Source organism: Pyxicephalus adspersus, chromosome 9 (genome assembly GCF_032062135.1).
Source record: "Pyxicephalus adspersus chromosome 9, UCB_Pads_2.0, whole genome shotgun sequence".
NCBI classification, from domain to species: Eukaryota; Metazoa; Chordata; class Amphibia; order Anura; family Pyxicephalidae; genus Pyxicephalus; species Pyxicephalus adspersus.
In genome coordinates, this window is record NC_092866.1 from 12,734,233 (window position 1) to 12,752,573 (window position 18,341).

At 40.5% G+C, this 18,341-nt stretch overlaps 1 protein-coding gene across 2 annotated transcripts in view; it reads right to left on the reverse strand.

The window, feature by feature from the left end:
• Positions 1-120: 120 nt before the first annotated feature.
• Positions 121-18,341, reverse strand: part of CDH15 (cadherin 15) — a 46,208-nt gene continuing 27,987 nt past the window's right edge. For both annotated transcript variants that reach the window (XM_072422629.1, XM_072422630.1), the window contains exons 2-14: positions 15,901-16,062; positions 13,817-13,972; positions 13,129-13,273; positions 11,697-11,857; positions 11,456-11,584; positions 10,564-10,749; positions 8,136-8,389; positions 6,612-6,754; positions 4,473-4,709; positions 4,018-4,257; positions 2,607-2,743; positions 1,466-1,630; positions 121-1,371 (exon numbers count right to left, since the gene is read on the reverse strand). In XM_072422629.1, coding sequence (XP_072278730.1) covers positions 1,171-1,371; positions 1,466-1,630; positions 2,607-2,743; positions 4,018-4,257; positions 4,473-4,709; positions 6,612-6,754; positions 8,136-8,389; positions 10,564-10,749; positions 11,456-11,584; positions 11,697-11,857; positions 13,129-13,273; positions 13,817-13,972; positions 15,901-16,062 — 2,316 coding nt within the window. In that variant the 3' untranslated portion in view covers positions 121-1,170. The remainder of the gene's footprint in view (positions 1,372-1,465; positions 1,631-2,606; positions 2,744-4,017; positions 4,258-4,472; positions 4,710-6,611; positions 6,755-8,135; positions 8,390-10,563; positions 10,750-11,455; positions 11,585-11,696; positions 11,858-13,128; positions 13,274-13,816; positions 13,973-15,900; positions 16,063-18,341) is intronic.

The following is an 18,341-nucleotide window of genomic DNA, read 5'->3' on the forward strand; positions in this document are numbered from 1 at the left end:
GACCCTCATATCTACCTGCAATAATGAACTTGATCAAAATCCAAGGAGGATAGCAACGTACGACTGAGTAATTAGTCCACTGATAAAGATAATACAATAGAAGACTTGAGACAAAAAACATGACACAAAATGATTTTTATTATAATAAAAAACCTGGATCTATCAGGGAATGCATCATGTGAGACCCACTGAGCTGATCCACAAAGCATCATGCTGTACACGTGACAGTCACTGAATCCTCTTCTCAGCCACACCTGATCCATCACCCCTATTTCTATTACCAGGTACCGCAATGCTTTCAGAAGTTATTCTGTCCAACATTTTTTTTATTTCCCTTCTGCAATATTCTTACTCTTTCTTTCTGTCATTTGCCCATCAGAAATCCAAACTGTAACCTCTGGATCTTCTGCTAGAAGCCGGAGATTTCCACTTATCATCCAGCTTCACTTCACCTGACAAATCCATCACAAATCATAAGGCACCAGGTGTGTGTCCTTAAGAAAGGGTCAATCGGGCTAGGATCCAGAACAAACCCAACAGCAAATTGGGTCTGCCATATCCCAACTGGAAATTTTAAAAAAGAAGGGATCTGCCCCAAAGCTTCATGTCTCTTCTTTTATAAATTTCCATTCAAGTTAAGACCCCAAGACATGGTTCAAAATCCTAATTATGAATTTCCTTGTTTTTTTCATTTGCAGTTATTTGGTGCACTAGAACAGTAACCAACTACATGTGGCCAAAGTGTAATGTTCCCACCATGAACATTTTAGCCATCAAATAACTTCATGTTTTTGATTGTCTTGTTGTCACAAGATGGTCCCTATTCTCACTTATATTTTCTAGTCCTTTTTACCTATACAAAAACCTTTTGTTCTTTATCTACTGTAAACATTTTTTAAACAAACAGATTAGTCAAAGCTTTATGACCCAAGACTTCCGCAGTCTTTTCTACCAGGCATTTCTTCCTGATCATGCTAAGGACATCTTGGCTATACAAAAATAGGTCAATACTGTCCCGTCATAAATATATACACATGACATTCCTTTGGTAAAGTCTTCAGCAAAGCCTGTTAATTATTGTTCCCTGATGAATGAACCTCAGCCGACATTCCAGAGTTAGATGAAGTTTTATAGTAAAAGTCAGAATCTGTAGGAGAGGTTTTGGCACGGTCACTCTTTTCCATATAGGTCAGCCAGGCGCCGAAAGCGCGGTCCCCACTCCTGCAAATAATCGTAATCCTGATCATCGTCGCTCTCACTAGATAAGATGGAACTCAGGGTACCGGCCACGGAACCTTCCCCTTCGTAATCGTAAATCAAGGCTGTGTCGTATGGTGGGACGCTGGGATCGGAATCTGCTGTTCGCAAACCCTGGAGGAAGATTGAAATTGAGTTTAGACAATTGGGATTTTACAGAGTATCAAACCAACCAGTATAGGAAACAAATGATATTTTAAAAACTCACATCATCTATGAAGTCTGCAATGTCAGAAGGACGGTCGGTGGGTCTCCGGGGATAGCGAGGCAATGTCTGGCTGTAGGGTGCATCTCTCCGGATAGGGGGCTTTAGACGGGGTGATGGTGGCACCGGCATGGAGGGGTTCCTGAGCCGATTCATATCAAAGGCATCCTGTTGGAGGACAAAAGACTCTAAAAATTAATAAAGTGGTTTTCATATTAAAATGTTTAATTTTACTGAATCAGACAAGGAGAGAATAAACATACATGGTAACCTTGCCCTCAGTAGAGCAGCCCTTACTTTAGCTGTATGGGGGTGCTCCTAATGGCGAGTGTTGGCAGGGCCCTGCTACCTAACAACAAGCTAAAGAGACAGGACACATTCTAAGGACACAATAGATTAACAGACGGCGGAATATACTGCACTTATCTGCTGCATGGTTTCCTTTTTTCATAGCATACCGCCTCAAATCTATAAGCCAAATTATTGGATGGCATTTATGGGTAATGGGTTTTATTGGGTAACCTGGCCACCTGTTCCAAGGTAAAAGAAAATTCTAGGGCATCTTTTCTCAACCTTTTAACACCTGAAGAAACCTTAAAATTTTTTTCTTGGGGAACCTCTACTAAACCAATTTATTTGGGGGTTAGAGGTCTAAAATCCTATCCTGTAGGTTCAATTGGAGAAAAATGCCCCTTACAGTGGTGGCTATAATACCACCTTTATAGATATTAAAGAACATCATTAGAGTCATGCAGTTGGCTTTATCAAGTGTTGTTGAATAATGGTCAGCCACAATTTGAGGAACCCTTAGCAATCTCTGGATAAACCCTGTGGTCCCTCTTCTTAGCTCTTCAGTGGATACCTAACTAGCAATTTGATGATTGGCATTCATTATATTGTTCTGGGCCCATTATGGTCACTAGATTGGACTGACTGGCTCCTGAGTACTGTTAATAAGAAAAAATCAGCAATTGTATTGCCTGGATGTCTGCATGCAGAGATATCTGTCCTGCAGACAATCCAGGCAGTCATGCCTCGGGAATACTTCTTCACATACTGAACAAATCTGCATGCACAGTTCTTCATGTTTGTTAATAAATTCCCTAACTGCAGCATTGTATCGCTGTATGTGCTCCGTGTGTACCTGGTCCTCTTCCCCTCCTCCCTGTTCGTTGTAGTTGAACACATTGTCCCGCACATCATCCTCAGACTCGGACAGTAAACCTTTGTTGGCGGCACTTCTGGAGGTGCAGCGGTACATGAGAAGCAGCAGGATCAGCACTGCAAATACATAAAAGAAAAGTTTAGTGATGAACAAAATGCCGCCTTCTACAAGGAAAACATTTCACACGACACACACTGCACCCTAAATTTCTTCATATTGGAGGAAGGGTAAAAATTCGGCTTATACTGTTACATAAAAGCCCTTTCACCAGATTTGTATTTTGCAATTCTTATAGTAGAACAGTATTTTGCTTCCCACATCCAACTTCTTGTCCACTAATCCCATAGAAGACATATTTGTCCTCTGCCCCTTCTCTGACTGATATCACTACCACCATAATAGGCTGTGATAAGCTGTATATTTATATATGTAAACCTTAACAATAAACTAGTTTTTATATATTATTTTGGAACAGGAAAAGTTACCCTTCCCAGGCTGATGTTCTGATAAATGTCACACTCATAGGACAAGTTTGGTTTTAATGTAGAACTAAAGGCAAGATCAAAATTATCATCTCAAAATATCATCACTATCATCATCCGTAGTATCTGCCTCTGTTTGACCTGGTGATCCTGCCAATAGAATTGCTATTTTTCAGCTGCCTTTAACAGGCCGAGCTATCCAGCAAAAATGCAGACATTATTATTACACAGTATTCTTATAGCGCTGATATATTACACAGCACTGTACAAAGTCCATAAACATATCACTAGCTGTCCCTCAAAGGAGCTCACAATCTAATGTCCCTACCATAGTCAAATATTTTTAATACAGTCTAAGGTCAATTTTGGGGGAAAGCCAATTAACCTAACTGCTTGTTATTGGAATGTGGGAGGAAACCGGAGTACCGGGAGGAAACCCACACAAACACAGAGAGAATCTGAAAACTCCATGCAGATTATGTCCTGGACGAGATTCGAAGCTGGGATCCAGCGCTGCAAAGGGCAGAGTGCTAACGTCTCAGATCTGCAGATCTCTACAGATTGATTCATTTACATCTTTTCTCTCCCCAGCAGCTGTCCCGTGTGGAAATCATCCAGTTTGATCGATCAAGTGCCGGCACATGGGTCAGCAGCTGAACAAATATTTGGTTTCCCAGCAGATGTGGATAGCTCAGACTTTTTGCTGAATATTGATTGAAAGTGCAAAGATCATGTATGATTGGAACTCTAATTACTTTCTATTAAAGAAATATTTCTAAATTGAGTGGGAAATGCAATCAGATTGGTTGGTCAAGCAAAAATATAGTAAAGTGTGTACTAAGCCTTAGGTTTCCATAAACTGGGCATTAAGTCCCAAAAGCCTTGTGCTGGTTATAGGTGGCACTTACCTAGTAGGAGGGCGATGCTGCTCATGATGATGATCAGGGCAGTAAGACTGATTCCGGCTCCAGAGCTGAAGAGAGTCGCTGCACTGCCGCTGCAAATGCCCACCACGTCACACTGACACACAGTCACATTCAGCACATGTAACTGTGCCAGGGGAGGATCTCCAGAGTCGGACACCAGCAAGGGCAATGGGTAGAGGCCTGGTTCTACCTCGGTCAGCAGTTCCAGCATGGCATGGGTATCTGGAGGGTATCAGAATAAGATGGTGAGAAACATGTATGCCATAGGTGCTGGCCTATTGATGTAAAACTGTCCTGGTAACCCCAGGACCCCCTTGGGTTTACCAGTACAGTAAAACTCCACTAAAACACCATTTTTACCTAAAGTTCAGCTTTAGGCATAATTATGCTTTTTAAAAAACAGAACAAAGCAACGTTTATGTTTCCTGCTCTCTCACCATTGAGGTCATTTAAACTCCAGTTCAGGGTCCACACCCTGGAGGACTCATCGAGCTGGAAGTGGAACGGGTAGGCTTGGGGTGGCAGATCTTCATCGATGGCACTTAGTAGGATGCCCTGACCCAGAGCTGGGTTACTGCACACCTCCACGGATTGCTGCTGTAATACCGGAGCGTGGTCATTCAGCTCCATCACCTCTATGGACAGTGTGCCCGTGGCGCTCAGTGGGGGTACAGCTATGGAACAGAAATAATAATAAAAAATCTGTCAGACCTCATGTCTTTACAAATACTGATCCTTTCAATCATTTAAATATTCTATTACAATCTTGTGAATACATTTATTATTTTCAAAGCTTTCCATCATTTTTTAAGATGATGAAAACAAAGATCAAAGCAATTAAAAGGGTGGGGAAATTGTGATTGTTCCTTTGGCCTGTATGGGGCAGGTAATTGTTTCTGAAATGATCCATTTGAATGTTTGGCTATTTTTGTGGTCATATAATAAGAGAAGTGTGTTCCCCTTACTAGAGTTTTACAGTGAGGGTTGAGCTACCTCTTTAATTAGTCTAGATTGAACATTCAAATCAAAGGAGGGAAAGACAGAGGTTTGGGGCTTGCAGATAGTTTTGAGAAACAAAATTGTTGTATTTAAACACATTTAGTGAAGTAAACAAGTTCAGACAGATCTATACCACATAACTGTTTGACACTTCACAGTAAATGGGTAACATTGTACACACGTATATTCAAGGAATACAAAAAAGGGTGATGAAGAAGACCGTGCTCAAAGTGTAATGAATCCAATGCGTTTCGCCACGAATGGGCTTCCTCAGGGATATGATATTTGTGGTCAACAAGATGACACTAAGGGATAAGATGTAGCGTCAACTATTGTGACTGCTGTGCTCTTTTGGTAATTGGCCACTAGGTGGCAGAATGAGCCTTAATATTATTATTATTACACAGTATTTATATAGCACCGACACATTGCCCAGCGCTGTACAAAGCCCATAGTCATGTTACTGGCTGTCCCTCAAAGGAGCTCCTTAATATAATATAGCCATATGTCTTTATTACAGTCTACTGTCAATTATGGGGGGAAGCCAATTAAACTAACTGCATGTTATTGGAATGTGGAAGGAACGCACACAAACATGGGCAGAACCTGTATTAATGTCCTGGTTGAGATTCGAACTTGGAACCTAGCACTGCAAAGGCCAGAGTGCTAACCTTCGAGAGACCATGCAGTGCATTGAAACGAGCAACCCATAGAGATTTAAACGGCTGTGAGTGAAAATACAGCCAATTGATGGGTGAATAATTTATAAATGCAGCGCTCAGAGTTATTGGATCAGTTTAGGCAAAGTTAATATTTGTGCTACGACAAATGATTCCTTGAGATTAAGCAGTTTGTGCAGGTTTTGCTATTCGAATGAATTCCAAACACAGAGCAGTACAATGATGATGCTGCGGGGATCATAGAGTACATTATGATGGAATGCAAAGAACACTAATTCCTTTGTTGGGTCCTTTTATGTGTTCATCCATTTGGCATAATAGGAACTTTCCCAGAGAGTACCACAGCCATGATGATCATGTTCTAGAGTCACTGGCCCTGATTTACTAAAGCTCTCCAAGGCTGGAGAGAATACACTTTGATCAGTGAAGCTGGATGATCCAGAAAACCTGGAATGGATTCCTTAAAATCATTTGCTAGCAAATGTTTTGACTCCTGGACCAGATCCAGTCCAAGTTTGCTGGATCACCCAGCTTCACTGTGTATTCAAAGTGTATTCTCTCCAGAGCCTTGGAGAGCTTTATTAAATCAGGGCCACTCTCTCTACTGTTTTGGGACTTACCCAAGAGGCCATTCGGTGATTATAGTTCTCTATTCACAGCTAAGGTATGAGAGATGCTTAATGCCCCAATTAAACAGTCAAGCAGGGATGGATTGCTTGCAAGGTTAGGTGCTTTATAGATGGTCAAACCTTCAACCACCAATGATTTCAGATAAGGGTTAGGACCCCACATAGACCCCCCATAATATAACTCTTCCTGGATAATTAATTCAGGATTACCATCAGTGAGATAATGATATCATACAAAGGGTACAGGTGTGTGTTATGGATTTCTCACCATTGTCGGTGGCTCTGATCAGTGCTGTGTACCACCCTCCCTGCAGGAAGGGGGATTTGGGATCCATAGTGTAGGTGGTCCATATCTTTCCAGTCTGAGCATCCAAGAGCAGCCAGTTTGCCGGGTCAGAGACCAAAGAGTAACTGAAAAAGGAATACATTGTTATTTATTAATAGACAGCTTTGTCATAAATATAAAAGTTACAAGAAACTTCAGGATGAAAACCACCAAGGTAAGTTACTTTTTTCAACCCAAACTTCTGGGAAGAAAAGGAATCTCACACATTCTAGGTTCAGGAATTAAAAACTAAGATCCACTAATGAAGGCGGTGCACTTCCAGCTACAGGAGTGTGCCTAGGCAATATTTGTAATAGATTAGACATTAGAATCAATACAAACATCGAGCTTTCCTGTTCTGTGTGAGATTTATTGTCAGTATATTGGGGAGGGTCGGCCAAAGCACATTTGTGACAGTGGGAGAGGTGCTAGAACATCTGCTGGATTTTTATTTGTGCCTGTATATACTATTAGAGAGATCTGACCTCACTTGTAACAACACAGGAAGTCAGAGAAATCTATTTAACAGGGACAGAATCAGAAATTACACTCTGATATAAACATGTGCCATCATTGTTCTAATAGAAGGATCACCTTGGAGTGAGGAAACCAGAGAAGGGATTTTACCAAAGCCAAAAATATTAATATATAATTGGGCTTTTGAGCAAACCTGTGCTTTCTAAATATCCTAATATATGTAAAATCCCAGATCCCCCCTTTTTTTCTGTGTTTATGTTCACTGTTCTGTGTATGGAGAGCATGTGTCTCTCTCCCTTCCCACAATATAGTGCTCGGTGCATGTGCCGCTATGTAGTAGTGTTGTCACATAAAGGAAGGCAGAATCCTAAGCTTCTGTAAACTATGAGTAGATTGATTTAATGGGGGAAATAATGGATAATGGAGAAAAAGTGGGCTGGTAGGAAGGTAGGAGAAGAATGGTACATAAAAGTTGCTTCTGGAGATTCTGGTAGCAATAGAACTCCATGCTGCATTTTGGCATTTGCTTTCAGCCTGTTGAATGAAATCCTTTTGTTAGCACAGCAAGGTCTATCACATAGGCCGCTCATTGGCCAACTGAAAGTATGAGACCCATCTGGATGACAACCCTGCTGTTTATTGAGAGACAGTACCTCAGTGTTGTCAGCCTACAACAACAACATGATCTGCTTAAGCACAATGGCAGACATAATAATAAGATTTGAAGTTTACATAGACTTTGATGATCTCAGCCTAAAAGTTTAGGAAGTCATATTGTATTTTATGCCGCTCATGTTACAGCAATATCCTGTTTTTCATTACATGGTGTAACTAACTTCAGACACAATGGGCCATGATTTATTAAAGTCCTCCAAGGCTGAATAGGATACACTTTTATCAGTGAACCTGGGTGATCCAGCAAAGCCTTGGAGAGCTTTATTATATCAGGCCCAAGGAGTAATAGAGCCAATATAGGAGATAATATCTTACCGGATGTCCTGTGCCAGGCCATTGTCTGGATCTACAGCCATATATACCGCAACCTCACTGCCCGGGGGGCTCCCCTCTTTTATTCTTGCCATCATGGGGTTATCCAGGAAGACAGGGGGCTCATTTATATTGTTCACGATCACAGTGACGTGTGCTTTTGAGCGTGAAGTGCGGGGAACGTAGGGAAGGAGCTGAGCCTCATTCTCCACGGACAGGGTCAGGTTGTACATAGCTATGTCCTCGTGATCTAGAGGCTGGAGAAAAAAGGGCGAGAGAGAGAGAGAGAGAGAGGGAGGGGGGAGAGAGAGGGAGAGAGGAGAGAGAGGGAGAGAGAGAGAGAGGTGTTTTACTGAGTTTTGTAATACTGTTAAATGTAATAAAATACACGTTCGCCTTTGATTGGGTGAAATGGTCCGGAACACATGGCTTGTTCTTGCTGCAACAGTCACCTCCTTTGAAGAGCTGTGCAGCTATGGACTCAGAGATCTCAGTTCTCTGAATGATGTCCACCATGGGAGGGTGAAGGTACTGATGGGCGGGAGAGTGGAGGGTGATGTTGAGCTTTTAGAACTTGTCATAAGTTTGCTTTACATTATATAGTGTCAGAGGCTTTTACTTACCAACCTTGCATTCCCCTGCTGCCCCAGAGGAATACTTCCTTCAGGCATATCAGAGTATGTGATATGCTGTATTACAATACCAAGGCAATGGTGTTGTCATGTGTAGACCCTGCATAACCCAAATTGGAGTCTAATGGACTATGGAGAAGTTCAGCATTCCATCAGCAGGTGCAGGAGGGGAGACAGGTGAATGCTTCTGCCACTCTTTCCTATAAAGCAGACCTATTACCGGTACTCAGTAGGAGTTTATACTAAAATAACTGAAGTAGAACCACTTACCTTTCTGACCTGGTAAAAAAAAAAACCCCAGCCGCTCTCTTCGCTCCTCCAATGACCTACTAATGACTTCCTCACTCATAACCTCATCACACGGGATGGATACAAGACTTCTCAAGAGTTGCCCCAACTCTCTGGAATGGTCTTCCTCATCCTATTCAGCTTGCTCCTATTTTCTGCTCATTTAAAAGAACACTCAAAACCCATTTTTTCAAACTTGCCTTCCCGTCTTCTTCTGTCTTTTGAAACCATCACAACTTCCCACCACTACAATTCTCTCATCCTATTGTGTGTAAATTCCCCCACCTACTAGATTGTAAGCTCTTCGGGGCAGGGTCCTCTCCTCCTGTATCACTGTCTGTATTAGTCTGTCATTTGCAACCCTTATTTAATGTACAGCGCTGCGTAATATGTTGGCGCTATGTAAATACTGTTTATTAATAATAATATTAATAATAATAATAATAATAATAATAATAATAATAATAGAACTCCAGCAAAATCTATTTGAATATAGTGAGGAAGGGATTACTGAAACAAATGTCCTGTCCACAACTTTCTGTCCTTTAAATGTCACAAGGACAAATAAGTTAGGGTAAGTGTAGGCAATGGAGAAAGAAAAGCATAACCTAGGTTCTAACCCATCACACTCCATAAAAATCCTTATAATTAAAATGATTATTATGTTATAAAACAAGAAGTGTGTATCTGCTTTGCTTCTTCTGAACATTTGTAGGTACTGCATAACAAGTGAAGTCATAGGCTAGAAATGCAGCTGTTTCTGTGTGTCTTGCATGGATGTTACACGTGTGGAAGATGGATTTTACATATGTCATTCAGGATATAAAATTCTGCATCTGTGGAATGGAGTGGGAGGAATGGAGAGTTTTTTTTTCAAATATGGTGTAGCCACATTGGCGAGACTTGTTCTTTGCACATTGTAGACATTTTATGTTCCGCAATTGTCTGAGTTGTTAGAAGCCAATTTAAAGCTGAAATCTAGGTGGACAGATAAGTACCCCGTAGAAATATACACAGTGCATCTGAACAGTCTTTTCTGACACTGTTGTAGTTGATACACCACTGCCAGAGAACACATAGGACGGTGACACCACTTACTCTGTTAGAGTTATGGAATACAGTGGGGCCCCTTACCAATCTCCTAACCCAAAGCCACAGCTGATTGGCCAAAGAACAAGCTATACACTAATGAGCTATTAACTTTATTCACTATGTTCTCACCTGTTCATCAGCAAATTTCATTGCAGTAAGCACGGCAAGGTCCCAATGCTAAGCTGCCATCCTGTTGTGCTATGCCCGGTGTATTTATTGAAGCTCTTTGATATGTAATAACACAGAAGAGTCCTAACTGCTGCACTTCTCCTGGCTCAGGTATATTGGAGCTCCATGCCCATTTTGTGATTCAGGACAGTCATGGAACAGACAAAGGTGCCCTGATAATATCAAGCCATTTGCATGCTATTTGTAGAAGGGGAAGTGTGGTCACCCTTAAGTTTAGATACTGTGCTTACCTTAACAACAGACAGGATGCCCTCATTGGTCTGGGGGTCTGTACGGATTGAGAAAGCGCCCTGGGGGTCTCCAGCAGTAATAGAGAATCGCACCAGCCAGTTGGGGGAGCCACGCAGGTCTCGGTCTGTTACACTCACTCTACCAATATCCACGCTGCTAGTCTGTTCAGGAACTTCCAAGATGAACTGCAAACACAATGGAGATAATGATTTTCATGTAAGGATGCTTCCACTGCTGACTGCTTGTGACAATGCTACCTGTCTACATGCCTCCGTCTTTTATAGTGACACCTGGAACAAGTATACAGATTAGAAAGTCCGAGTGAAATAAGAACTTCTAATTGCAGGTCAGTGCTCAGAAAGCAATAAAACCATTGGATCAGTATCACAGCAAGCAGCTAGAAGAGACTGCAATGGCATTTCTATATTGTCCCAGTACAGGTTTACTTTCAGCAGGTCCACTAAATCTTCATATAAATGTATCTAATGCTTAAACTTATTTATTTTTTTTGGATACAGAATGGTGAAGAATCTCGGTCAGTTTCTTTCAGTCTGTATCAGGAAGATTTTCCTTTACTTTCTATCTTGGAGCCAAAACAGTAAAAGAGAGGAAATCTTCCCAAAGTCAGACAGACAGGTATAACCTGAACACATTTCCTATCACCTCTTGTTCTGGTGATAGCTGTGACATTGTGGATTTCCTATCACTTTATGAAATGGTCAGGATCAATACAGAGGGTGAATCTCCCCAGCATGGGGACCTGATGGGTGTTTGCATTCCTATAATCTATCCAAAAAGGAAATCTAAATGGCTTTACACAGACTTCAAGTTAAAAAGCAGTAACTAAAACAGAAATGGCATAAAAACAGCTGAAGGCTATGTCTTCCTTACCTCACTCTGCGTGAACTCCGGAGCATTGTCATTGAGGTCTCCTATGGAGATGACCACCCTGGCAGTGTTGGCAAGCCCTTCCCCTTGCATATCGGCCACTTGCACTGTAAGGTTGTATGATCCCACTAACTGGAAAGACAAAGAGAGGAATTCATTTCTATAGAGGCAATATATTCCTGCACACACAGTACCGAGTAATAATATCAGTGTTCACAACATTGCCCCAGGCTATATAAATTACCTCTCGGTCCAGTCCCACTTGGACGGTTCTGATCTCGCCTGTATCCTGGTTAATGCTGAACATTTCCGGACTCTCCTGTTTTATGATGGAGTATTTGAGCTGAGCATTGTCTGTTGATGGGTCGTCTGCATCAGTAGCTATTACCCTCATTACCAGGGTGCCTAAAGAACATAAAAAATGTCACAGATAGTTGTGATCATAAAGGAATACTCAGCACACCCAACAAATCCATTCCACAGAACTGATTACCAGGATTCCAGCATTTATAAGTTCTGCATTGTCCTAAAAGGTCTGTAGGGGATAAAATGATATTTCTGCACAAAGATATTGGCAATGGTAGTTTTCAGCAGAAAGCTTAAGAATCAGTGGCAGTCACTGGTGGCAGAAAATACATTTTAGCACTAATGCAGAAATTTTGCAAATATGCCAAGCATACTTCTACTAGGTACCATTGATAAGCCTTTGAAAACTGCACAATAGGCAAAAGCAAAGATATACCTTGATTTCTACAGCCTGGGTACAACATTTCAACCAATCTGCAAACATTTTTCTCATTTTCTGTTTATTTGCATTTATATATTCTTCTTTTACTGCATTTTTAATATTAATAACTATTATCATTACAATAATACAATAGTATCATTTTTATTTTATTGCATATATATACATTTGCAACAAGCATTCTGTTTGCAACATTCTTCCAATCTATATTAAAGTGATATACACAATTGTGACCACTAGAGGGGGACATTTACCAAAGAATCTGCAAGCTGATTGTAAAATTGTCTAAAGAATTCCTAGGTTCCTATTGCACACTGGAGTTCAATATGGAGTATTTGCCATTGTAATTTGCCATGTTTTATCCTTTTTTAAGACCTTGCAGATACAGAAAAATACCAGCTGACCCGCCATAAATTCAGCAAGGTCCTTACTTCTTAAAGTTAGCCAACAATGCTGCCATTGCTGTTGAAAAAAATCCCAAGCAGTGTTGTGTTGCCAGTCCTGTTGATTTCTCCTCTGCTGGACTACAGAACCCTTTATTTATATTATAGAGATGATGAGTTTGATTTTTTAAAGCTCTCCAAGGCTGGAGAAGATACACTTTCATCAGTGATGCTTGGTGATCCAGCAAACCTGGAATGGATTTCCGCAAATTAATTTGCTATTTGCTAGCAAATGTTTTAAATCCTGGACCAGTCCATTCCAGGTTTGCTGGATCACCCAGCTTCACTGATGAAAGTGTATCATCTCCAGCCTTGGAGAGCTTTAAGAAACCAGGCCCAGGAGAGGGGATATGTTTTGTACTTTGGCAGAGCTGACAACACTGCCTATGATTTCAGTGCAGCTGACTTTAGGAAGTGAGGAGTTTACTTGATGGGTTTTCTGGATTTGCAGCAGACAAAACTTGGAGAAATGTCTGACGAAAACTTACCAGGAATTGCATTCTCCAGGATGTATCCTTTGAATACTGACTGAGAAAAGACCGGACGGTTGTCGTTTTGGTCCAGAACAACAATCTCTAAATCAGTGGGGTCTTCAAGGGGAACGCCATCACTGTCCAATGCAAACGCACGAAGCTAGGGGTAGAAGACAGTTGGTATTTAAACAAAATGGAAAGAGAATTGTCTTTGTTTTTTGAATAGGTTATCATTACAAGCGATCACTGGATTCTGGGTCCTGGCTAACAAGCAGAAAGTGAGGAAAGACGACAACCAGACCACTCAGATTTGGAGAAGCAATGACTGACACACTGGGGTTGATTTACTAAAGGAATGTAGGCTGTTCACATAGCAAATAGTGAATTATCCCCTTGCATAGCAAATTCAATATATAGTAAATGAGATGAAACTTTGCTGACTTCAACCATCCAATCATGTGCAAGAATAAAAATCCTGTTTTTTATTTACATTTATATGATTTGGTATTCTTTACAAAGTGCATTTTTACCCCATTCACCAAGATAAGTGAATCACCCTTTTCTTTTTGTTTTAAATGTAAATTTTTATTAAAGTTTTTAATATTTACAAGTATACAACAAGAATCATCCTTTTCAAGGTAAGTGAACAGCTTAAATCCTATTAGTAAGTCAGCCGCACTGTAACATGATATATAAAATATACCTTGAAGCGCTCTATCTTCTCACGATCCAGCACTGCATTCAGGTACACAATTCCGGTTGTTTTATTAATATTAAAGAATCCTTTAGGTTCTTCATCAACTCCTGGCCCCTTGATGCTGTATATGACACTTCCAAAATACTGCTTGTCTGACTTAATCTGGAAAAGAACAAAAAAACAGGACATTTCTATTAGAGATTACAGTCTATTATAAAAGCTAAACTCCAGACAAACAGCTACATAAACTCTTCTACTTATAAATGTGTAAATTCCAAGCCTGTGATTGGACAATAGAGGGGATGTGATAGAATGAATACTGTGTTCTCCTTTAATTAGTATATTACCATAGTATTAGATCCTGAATGCCTAAGGCTGCACACACACGTGCAATAATTATCATTAGAAACAAATGAATAACAACCAATTGTCCGATAATCGTTAACAAAAAAGTGAACAATGACGCCGATGAACAAGGAATGTCACTGGAAATGTACAACCGTCCCGGCGGATCTGATTGGCGACGATCATTCGCAATCTATTGTGTGTACGGTCGTTCAGCGATCATGAATGTTTCTGCGGTAAACTTTCTCCGGCACTTCCTGCATTGTTCAAACGAGTGTATCTAGTGTGTGTACACTATTGGTGGATTATATTTGAACGATTGTATTGTTACTGCTTGTACAGAATCGTGCACTATATGATCGTTCAAAATAATTGTTGATCGGTCGTTAATCGTTAGTTTTCTAAGGCTAATTATTGCACATGTGTACGTAGCCTAAGTATTGTCCATTCCTCTCCCAGGTGGAGGCTTATAAAGACAGATAGGTACTTTTTATTTTTTATACATGACCGGAGTTCAGCTTTAAAGTCTATGCACCACATGTAAAGCTAATTTTAGATTTTGAATTATGATATGAACTGAGTTTTAAATAGAGTAAGGAAAACATAGTAAACAGTAGAGAATACAGAGGGAATGGATAAAATAGGGAATAGACAGAAAGGAAATGTATATAGAAAGGAATAAATCATTTAAGGAATAGAGTGAATGGTGAATATGGTAAGGAATGAACAGAGTAGGAAAGAGGTGAAGTAGTGAATAAATAAAACAGGTAATGCCATGAATAGGCAATAAATAGAAAAGGAAATGAACAGAGAGGGGAGTGAACAATCTGGGAAATAGAAAGAATGTAAAAAAGTAGGGAATAGACAGAAAAGAAATCTATATAGAAAAGAATGAATAAAGTAGGGAATAGACAGAAAGGAAATATACGTAGAAAGGAATGTAGGCAATAAAGGGAATGTGGAATATGGTAAGGAATAAACAGAGGTGGAGTAATGCATGAATAAAACAGAGAATGGCAAGAATAAGCAATAAATAGAAAAGTGAATGGACAGAGAAGGCAATAGATAGACAATGTAGAGAAGGGAGTGAACAATGTAGGTGAGAATGTGGGATAGAGTAGGGAATGAAAAAAGTAGGAAAGGGATAGAGTATATAGTAAGTCAGGTTGAAAAAAATACATAAGTCCATCAAGTTTACCAAGTAGTAAATTAATACAGAATGGAATAGCAAGATTAGGCAATGCATAGAAAAGGGAATGGATAAAGAATTGGATAATAGAGTAGGAAATAAACAGAGTAGGGAATAAATCAAATTTAGGGGAACTTCTTCCTTCTAACCCCAACATAGCAAATGTAAGGGGACATTTTTCCCAATGACCATCAATGTAAGGTCATTCTTTCCATTGACCCACAATGTAACCAATGTGAGGGGACATTTTTCCCAAAGACCACCAATGTAATCAATGTAAGGAGCAAGGGTGCGCACGGGTTTGAGATCAAGCCATCAGGATCTCTTAATTCAGTTCAGCAGAGGGGTGGCCCCAAGTCAGTTCTGCACAGGGGCCCACTGATGGCTTTGTTTGCCACTGGAACGGAGCATTATTTCCACTGATTTTTAATATGATCAATATAAAGAATGTTCTTCCCAGTAAAGAAGCTGAGTATGTCTTCAGTACAATATCGGACCCAAGTATATATTATTTAAAACGTATTTCTTTTGTATAGCTCAGGCATACACTTCATACCTGTACCACCTGCGTGGGAATATTTTTCATATTCTCAGATACCGATATAGTAGGGATCACCCAGGCTCTCCTAAACCTCTGCATCCCAGCCATGTTTCTTCCCCACGGATATAGCAGGGGTACATCTTGTGTGAGCTCCTGTTGTGACGCTGAGCCAATGACCTGCAGGAAAACAAAGAATGAAATTTGTTTAATTTGCTGAAAAAGATACCTTAATCCTGAGTTATAAAATATGAAAATTGGAGCAGTTACATACATCAAGTTCTAATGTTCTAACTTGCATGACAAAAGGATTCCTGGCTTCTGATTGGTTGCTGTGCTCAGTTTAGAGCCAGATGATTGATTAATACTGTTAGGAGACATGGGGATTTGGGGCACCTATTAAATGTCAGGAATGTTTTGCTGGGTAAACTTGCTAAGGAACAAATGTGTCTCCAATTATCCATGGTATAGCTGTCCTGAGCAGCAAGGTCGCCTTCATATTTAAGCTCTCAGCCTTGGAGATAGCAATTTTTATTCAATATTTGGATTTTTGCAGTTCCATGTACAGACAATTCCTATTTCTGAGTGACAGCATTCTGTATCTTTTCCCTAGTTCTCTCGCATTGTCATCCTATTACATATGCATCCAATGGAGAGACCAAGTTCCTTTTTCAACACTCATTACGCAGGCTTAGTTTACTGTTATCACCTTGGCGTGACCCACTCTGAGAAATGCCATGCAGCCTGGGGCTGTCCTGGGTATGGGGCAGGAGGTACCTTTGTCTTGTACAACTGGCACTGTCATATAGTATCTGATAAGACATGGCAATCGCAGGTTCTGGCAGTATAGTATAGGACACGGTGCACCATATGTGCTCAGGGAGCAGCTGTTTGGAGCTGCCAGGTGTCACAACATGGAGACCCAGGAGACCACAGGAGCCTCATAGACTGAATTCAGCCTGGTGCTCACAGACATACTATGTGCTGAGCGGGAGCCTCCAATAATCTTACCAACGACAACTGGAACAGGTGTAGACAGCAGGCAAGAATTCGTCTTAGCAAATCTTCTATCAACACACCGACCCTTAGAAGAGCTCACAGTTGGAGCAGTCTGCAAACTCTACACAATAAACGAAGCGCATCTGAAGCCAGATTTTTTACCCATGTATTGGAGTATACAATGGTTTAAACCCATGTGTGAGTTTTTATGTGCCATTGGAGAGATTCCTTTTCTAGTGACAACCAAGAGAGGATTTCCATCATATTGAGAGCCTGGTCATCCACGAGGCAACCCAAGGCAGGACCCTGGGATATGTACCAGAGGACCAGATATAACTTTCATACCGCACAAAAATGGTGCATTGTAGGTAACTGGTATCCTAATAGACCAATACCAGCACAGACATTGCCAATCATGCAGAATTTCTTCTGTGCCTACTGCAATCATTATCAATGTCAATTATAATCCCTTGCCTAGAGCTCCTATCTATTTCTGGAGAAACTCCATCACTTCCCATCCTGTAGATACAAAGGAATGTGAGGAAACCCAAAGTGAGGGATATTCCCACTTAAAGGAGACATTTCTCAATCCTCTCAATATGGCCACCTCCGGTCCAGCCCTGCCGTCACCTCTTCTGCTAGTCATCAAGGTGTCGCTCACTGGACTTGCTAATGATCCCATTTTCTCCCACTTCTTTAGAAGGTGGCGGTGTGTAAGAGTAAGGGGTACTTAAAGAATTTGGTAGCTGTACACCCTTTACTCACTTCTTTAAACATAGAAAAGTTGAAAATAGCCAACTTTTCCTTATTCTGGTCACCAAATACCCACAAGGCCCTAGGTATCCTCCAAGGTCACCTTATGGGTATTCCAGCAATGAGGATAATCGGGAGATATAATAAGTGGACGTAAAACTCTGCTTTTACAGTAAATTTCAAAGCTTTGCATATAACTATTGCTGCCCTTGCATTCAGATTTACTGATAGCTTTACCATGGAGTCACATAGTCCCTACACACTGCATTTTTAAAAGCATCTCTCGTCTCCATCTTATTGGGGTGGAGGGCTCCACTAAGGAAAATCCCTGAACTACTATAATATTGATAGCTTGCTTCTGGCTCTGGCATTGTAATGTAGTTATGTGATTCAGTTTTAGCATTTACTAATCATACAAGACTAGTGTGTTTAAAATTACTCACAATGCACATCAGAAAACTATAGGAGGATCATTAGGTAATTCTCTTTCCAAATACCGTGTTGTGTGGGGAAAACAGTTATACAGTTTCATTTTATTGGGGGTATTCAATGTATCAATAAAGCTTTCCCAGATTTCAAAGAATTTGTAAGTTTTTGTTTCTTTATGAAATGCAGCTTCTTCCCACTCCATTTTGAATAATTCCTGTAATTTAGTAAAAAAGAGTTTCATAGTTTGGGGCGCAGGTTCTAACCAACAGTGAAGAATA